Here is a 7,672-nt window from a genome sequence, read left to right as displayed (position 1 = left end):
ATTTGGCAATTGTCTTTTTTCCCCCACTAGAAAGTAAGCTTAGTGATATACAGTCTAAAGACATTTTAGTTTACTCAGATTAGTTCAAGTGTAGCCATCCCATGTCCTGATCTCTTCTTACCAGAGGTGACATTAGTAGCACCAAAAAAATAAATCTTAGTCTTGTAGTCTACTTCCAAAAAAGATGGCATTGTTTTCCAAGGACCTGGATATTGAACTTCCTTAAGAACCATATTTTCCAGTCCTAATAATAGGGCAAATAATGTTTAAAAAGGCTTTATGTTTATTTTCTGGATTTGTGAATATATTGATGGAAAGGAGTGTGAAAAAGGAATAGGGTTTTATTGAAAAAATATAAGTGATTACATAATTCAGGAGATTCTCATAGAGTTAGTGAACAGACTGCAGCATAGGGAGTGGTTCCTCTCATTGAGTTTGATCTTAAGGGACTGGGAAGGAAGGAAGGAAGGAAGGAGGGAAAGAAGGAAGGAACTGTGTGTTTATTTCTTTCCTGACGCTACACATCCCAACCTCTACAAAGCACACGCTGGATTTTTTTTCTTATTTCAGTATTTTGAATAATAAACTCCAGTACCTATAAAGTATTTTCTCTCACTCCCCTATGAGGTGGGGAATTGCTAACGTTTTTTGATAGCCCTTTGGAGATGTTTTGGAAAATGGCAGTGATCATTTTCACAACCATCTTACCCATGTAATGTCATCAGTTTTGTATATGAAATGCCAGTCTGTGTCTGTGGGTGGAACTATTAAATTATGTCTCTGCAAAGCTGGATTTATTACAATGGCACAGTGTGTTGCAGTCATAGATAAGAATTTTACTCTTTCACTGGCTAGGTATGAGGCCATGTGAATGCTGAGCCTCACTCTTTTGATGTAATGTATGTAATACAAATAACAAATAACATAAAATATATGCAACATAAAAATAATAATCATCTCTCCTAACTATCATGAGTAGGACTGTTAGATTTTACCAAAAAATAAAATAAAATAGGACACACTGTTAAACTTGAATTTCATATAAATATTGAAAACAATTTTAATATAAATATGTCCTATGCAATATTGAGGACACTTATAGTTATCTGAAATTCAGATTTAACTGAGTATCCTGATAAACCCAGTCATGAGAGTTATTGAAGAGAATTCTCAAAGTAACAAGCCAGTTTTTTTTTTCTTTTTCCTTAGATATTAATACATACCGATAGTATCCAACGTACGATGGTTCAACTTAAAATTTTCCAACTTTATGATGGTGCAAAAGTGACACGTGTCCAGTAGAAATCCTCCTTCGTATGTTGACTGTTGATCTTTCCCACTAATGTATGTGGTGGGAGACGCTCTGGCTGCGGGCAGTGGCAGTGAGCACAGCTCCCAGGCATCAGCGATCATGAGGGTAAACAACTGGTACCCCACGGGGTGCCGTGTTGCCAACATTCTTTGGATACTGTTTTCAATAAATTACATGAGCTTTTCAGCACTTTATTACAATATAGCCTTTGCATGAAATGAGTTTGCCCAGTGGCAGGCTAATTAATGGAAGAGTTATGAGCACATCGAGGGAGGCAAGGCTAGGCTAAGCAATGATGTTTGGTAGGTGAGGTGTATTATATACATACATTTTTGACATGCAGTATTTACCGGGATGTAACCCCATTGAAAATCAAGGAGCATCTATCTGTACTAACCAAATAGTATGGTGTCTATGGCTCCAGGTTCTGTAATCAAACATCCGGGGTTCATGTCCTCATTCTGTTTCTTCTCGGCCATGTGAACACAGACAACTTATTCAATGTCTAAATGTTTCTATTTCCTTATCTTTACATGGGAATAAATAGTACTGACCGCATACAGTTGTTGTGTAAGTTAAATATAATATAATGTAAAATGCATGGAATATGCCTTTTATTTTATTTTAAAATATATTTGAACTGATTTCAGAGAGGAAGGAAGAGGGAAAGATGCAAACATCAATGATGAGAAAGAATCATTGATCGGCTGCCTCCTGCACTCCCCCTCCTGGGGATCCAGACCACAACCCAAGCATGTGCCCTTACAGGGAATTGAACTGTGACCTCCTGGTTCGTAGGTCAATCAGTGCTCCACCCCTGAGCCAAGTTGGCTAGGCAGAAACTGCCTTTGACATGGGCTATGATTAGTATATCTAATATACTCTCCAGCTTTGGGATTAGCATATACATATAATAAATTTGTTGAATGGAGAAAGAAAGAAAAGAATGAAAGAGGGAAGGAGTGAGAGAGAAAGCCCACAGAGGAGGGGAGGGAAAAAGAGAGACCAAAGAGTCGCCTACTGCAGTGGTTGGCAAACTCATTAGTCAACAGAGCCAAATATCAACAGTACAATTGAAATTTCTTTTGAGAGCCAAATTTTTTAAAATTAAACTTCTTCTAACGCCACTTCTTCAAAATAGACTCGCCCAGGCTGTGGTATTTTGTGGAAGAGCCACACTCAAGGGGCCAAAGAGCCACATGTGGCTCGCGAGCCGCAGTTTGCCAACCACTGGCCTAGAGCACCGGGAAGTACTGAAGGAAAACAGGTATTAAATTAGGAAGAATAACCGCACTTTCTGCTCACACGCAGGTGAACTTGGCTCTAAAATGATTGGCATGTGTTTTCCCCCAAAGGAAACTAGAACAGAGTTGTATTGTTGTTTTTTTTAAAAGAAAGAAAGACAAAGCTGCCAGGATCTTACCCAAATAAATACATTTGGAAAAGGATCCATCTCGACTTCTGTGTGAAAATAATGAGAAGGTGTACAGCGCTGACACTTCCGGGAATAAATGAGAAGAGACTTGTTTCATACGATCTCCCAAAGACACCTTAGGGAAGGAGAGCCTATTCGGTAATTAAACCACTTGTCACCCTCCCACATGGGCAGATCTGTGGGGATGTCAGTTTGTCACGTCGGGGACTGTGACGACTGCTCTCCCAAGGGAGCACTTCACGTTGGGGAATCAGAAGCTTTGCTTAAAGAGGTCATTTGCTCCATAGATTCAAAGAGTGATTGCGGCAGTGACAGGTTTTCTTCTTGTAAGACATGTGGCATACCTTTCATTTATTCACATAGGAAGCCAAGCTGGATTCGTGCTGTGGATGTAGGTCTATTTTAAATGTTTCGGAATAAGGATTTCAGATACTTTTTGTTTCCTCAAAATGAAAGGAAGGGAATAGAGACTGGTGCTATTTTTATGTTCCCTGAATCCAGGCATCAGTCCTGCTTATTTTTTGACGTTGTCTAGAGGACAAAAGGAGAGACCTTGCAGGTTAGCGAGGGCACCTATTTGAGAAGTTCTGCAGGGTCTCAATGGATAGTGTGAATCCGGCGTTCCTAGCGACAAAACGACCCGTCCAGGCATGTGAGGGTGGGATGTAGAAGCAAATAATAAGAGGATGTGGCCTGGAAGAGGGGTTGGTGAACCAGGAAAGGAAATAAAGGGACAGCATCCAAAACAAATGACTGGGAGAAGGTTTGCTCTTCTTTCTGGAGAGGAAGTATATGGTAGGCTCACATCTTCAATTTGGTTATGGCCAGTCACCAAGATGTACATGAGCGGGCAGCCTAGGTGCCTGGTCAGAGACATCTATTATATTTGGACTTCTCTTTCCTCATCCATTTTACATCATAAGGAAATATTGGGCAAAACTGGTATTGCCGGGGTGGAAGGGTGATTAGAACATCAGGCCTCAGAGGCAAACAGATCCAAGATCATTGCAAGCTTGAATTTTTTAGCGCCTTAGAAAGTGTACTTGGTCTCTGCCTTCTTGTCCTCATTTTGTAAAAGGATGATTAAAAAGATCAGTAACCTTAAAGGGCTATTTTGTAAGTGCTCGCCACAGAATCTGACACAAAATAACCTCTGAAATAATGTGAGCTGCTATGACCGCCACCACCATTTAAATGTCTACCAGTTTCCATAGCATCCTTCCCTCCTGTACCTGTAGAGGTGGTATTATATGAATGTACTTTTTTTTTTCTTACTATATATTATGAGCTACACATTCAAGCACTTAAATATATGTGAAACATGCCCTTCACAACATTGGCAAAAGTTCATCAGAACAATGAAATGCACAATATGGGATTTTCATTAGTATATTCTTTAATTCAAAATTGTAACATACATGGAAAACCAAATAAATGTTTACGGAGGCCAGTGAGAGTAATAGCTGAGAAATGGAGAGGAAAAAAAAAAAAGCAGACTGCAAAAAACAACAGCCCTCTCAATGATTAGAAGTATTGATACAGGATGACTTGAATCCATCATAATCAGAAGGCCCTGTGTTTTCTGATTCTGAAAATAGGTGTGTGCAAATATACATACTTGAGGTTGCCCACTCAGAGGGTGCCTACTTTGTAAAACAAAGTAGTTCATGTTAGAAAGGAAGTCTGTGGCCAAGGAACAATGCAAAGGATACGAATCTGTGATAAGATTACAAATTTGAGAGAGAACCTTGCAGTCCAGCTGTTACAAACCAACTTTATGTCAACAAGATCTGCTAAATCAGGACCCATTACTACCTGCATATCTAATACCGCTCCTCCAGGCACCTCTCTGCCCCTCATGCTGCTCAGTACATGAGCCTCCTTGCTTTGTCTGAGCAGTTACATGTGGGTTTCTTCCCTGCACTTTTACTCCCAAAAGACTGGTGGAATACATAACCAGGTAATGGATAGTACCTGGTAAGCCCTGGAAAACATTTGCGGGAAGAAGATAATCTCTCATCAACATTATGAACAGCATTGATCACACAAGTGACAAGGACATACAATCTCTCTTAATAACAAAGGGGTGGTGGTATATGCCTTTTTAAAATGCTAGCGATTTTAGGTGTTCATCCTTAGAAGTTAAACATAGACCATTTGTAATCGGCAAAAAGATTTCTGCCTATGGAGGAAGGGGATTAGATACATCACAACATTTCCCTGAATAAGTTAGCTTTACCTTGGTTCCTCAGAGTTTGATCTGGTATATAACCTTGTATAAAACTTGTCAAAATCCATGGTAATAACATTATTAAATACGTTAGTGATTAGGATTGACGTTGAGTGCAAATTGCATATGAGGTGTTTTTCTAAAATTCTCTTAAACTTATAAATCTAACATTTTAAAAGATTCTCACCTTAGATTTTTTAGATTATTAATCATTAATTAAATTTAGAAGCATACATTTGCTTATCGAGCAGTCTACACCTTCTTATAATGCCTAGAGACCATAAGAGGGATATTAATTTCTATTCACTTGTATAGAACAAAAGAGCAACCCCATTCCAACATCTCCCTCAGTCAAGCAATGAAAACAATAAGCTTCCTTTTCTTTTCTTTCTGTCAAGGACAAAATTGAACAGGCGATCCATTTATATCAGGGGCTGATGGTATTTATAACCTCAGCTACTTTTAGATTGCCTTCATTATAATTTTATCCTCAATTATCCCATATTAGATTATGGTTAAAAATTTAAGCAAATGTCTCACTATTTTAAAAATGCAGGACATGTTCCTATATGAATAATGAAAAATATGACCGATTCAAGAGTTTTCTTCTGTTCAGAATGACCTGTGTGTTTTTCCCTAGCATAAACATAAACAATTCACAATTTAATCAATGTAGTTGTTGTTGTTTTTTTTCACTAGCTAAGTAATTGATTTTATGCAACACTCTTGTATCACTAAATAAATGCCACAGTGACAACAAAAAGACTGAAAGGGGCAGAGCCATCGCCATCCCCATGGGGTTTCCATGCTAACAAACAAACTCTGTTACTGTGCCGTCATAGCGAGATCTCAGGGTTCGCTTGTTACTGCTGCAAGGCTGTCCTGACCAATCAGGAAACAGATCACAGGCCCCTTCTCTGCCCTGGTGCCCGACAGCCCTGAGCAGAGGGCAGCCAGTGGTTCTCAACCTTTCTAAAGCTGCGACCCTTTAATACAGTTCCTCATGTTGTGGTGACCCCCAACCATAAAATTATTTTCGTTGCTACTTCATAACTATAATTTTGCTACTGTTATGAATCCTAATGTAAATATCTGTGTTTTCCGATGGTCTTAGGCTCTACACTGTCACAACCCACAGGCTGAGAACCGCTAGCAGGGTCGCCTAAGACCATCGGAAAACACAGATATTTACATTACGATTCATTAACAGTAGCAACACCACAACATGAGGAAGTGTATTAAAGGGTCGCGGCATTAGAAAGGTTGAGAACCACTGCTTGAGTAGGTTAATTGAAATTGAGGGACAGCGATCAGCACCCAGCTCTTGCTGAAGAAGTATTGGCGGGTGATCTGGAAGCCGAGGCGCTGGTAGAGGGCCAGGGCGGCGTACTGCAGCATGCTGGTGGTGAGGACAACTTCTCTGTAGCCCTGGTGTGCTGCAAACTGGAGGACAGTCCTGACCAGGGCCTTCGCTATCCCCCGGCGCCGGTGCTCCAAGGCCACGTTTAAGTGGAGCATCTGCAACTGCTCCTTCTGCAGGGTGGGCTCCTCGGCGGGCAGAGCTCCCACCATGCCCACCACCTGCCCCTCACACTCAGCCACCCAGAAGCAGGCGCCCGGCTCACTGAAGTAGGATTTGCTGATGTCACGCATGTCTGTGTACAAACTGTTGGCCACAAACTGGCTCCAGGGGTATTGGGCAAGGAGCCTCACGGCGATGAGCAGGGTGAGGCTGGCCACGAGAACCAGGAGCCAGGAACCAGAGACCAGAAACAGGGCAAGGGGCCCCCCAAGCAAGAGCGCAAGTGTTCTCCGCAGCTTAAGGAGGTGGCGGAAGGTGTGGGGAGCATGCTCAGCCATGCCCTGGGAAAGCAAGCCCAGGACCCAGGTGCGGTCGCTCTCCTGGTATTTGCGGATGTGGTAAGGAGCCATGGAGGACCTGTGTGTCTGAGTCTCAAAGTCCACCAGAGAGAGCCCTGGGGAAGAGAGAGGAAGCCATGTGAAAACCCTCATCTTTCCCACCTCCAGGAACAAGAGAGACCCTGCTCAAGGGCTCGTCTTTCTGCTGCTGCCCAAGGAAGTAGGTCACAGCCCCTGGGAGAAGGTGTAGGATCAGAAAAACTGCATTCGATCCTGGCTCCATTCCTTTCTAGCGGTGCGACCTTGGGCATGTCACCTAACCTCTCTGAGCCCCCGTTTCTTCATCTGTACCACAGAGTAAAATAAAAACCTGCCTCAGGTTGGTTTGAGAATCTGTCAAAACAACATATACAAAGCTCTGGTATATAAAGTACCCTCCCCTCTACCCTCTTTCCTTCTTTTCCTGGCTCTCTTTTCAGCTCCATATGACACCGGTGCAGCAGAGCATGTGTCCCCTACCATTTATTCCCTCTGCCAGGGCACATACATTGCAGGGATCCTATGTCCCAAGCACAGCTTTCAGCAAAGGCTCCTTCCCCCTTGATTGTAAATGTCTAGGATCCTGAGGTGGCATATGAGCAAACATCAACACTGGCCCTGCCTTGAGTGCCACAGGAGGACCGGGGGCTCCAGGCTACACTCAGAGCCCTGTCCTTACACCCATGTCCACTTACCTGTCACCACAAAAGCCTAAATGTCCAGGATGGCCTCAGCCTGGCTGCTTCTCTCAGCCTCTGATCCACCTTCAGGAAGACTGTGCAGGACCAGCTTGACC

At 42.3% G+C, this 7,672-nt stretch overlaps 1 protein-coding gene across 1 annotated transcript; it reads right to left on the bottom strand.

Moving 5' to 3' along the window:
• Positions 1–6,231: 6,231 nt before the first annotated feature.
• Positions 6,232–6,990, bottom strand: LOC308236018 (N-acetyltransferase 8-like; the record flags this gene model as incomplete). Its single annotated transcript, XM_080645230.1, has 1 exon — positions 6,232–6,990. One exon carries the CDS (start codon positions 6,988–6,990, stop codon positions 6,232–6,234), a length of 759 nt encoding a protein of 252 aa, XP_080501356.1.
• Between the last annotated feature and the right edge of the window lie 682 nt (positions 6,991–7,672).

The sequence above is a fragment of the Plecotus auritus genome (assembly GCF_963455305.1).
Source record: "Plecotus auritus genome assembly, chromosome: 10".
Classification (NCBI taxonomy): Eukaryota; Metazoa; Chordata; class Mammalia; order Chiroptera; family Vespertilionidae; genus Plecotus; species Plecotus auritus.
This window is presented reverse-complemented; position numbering and strand designations above follow the sequence as displayed.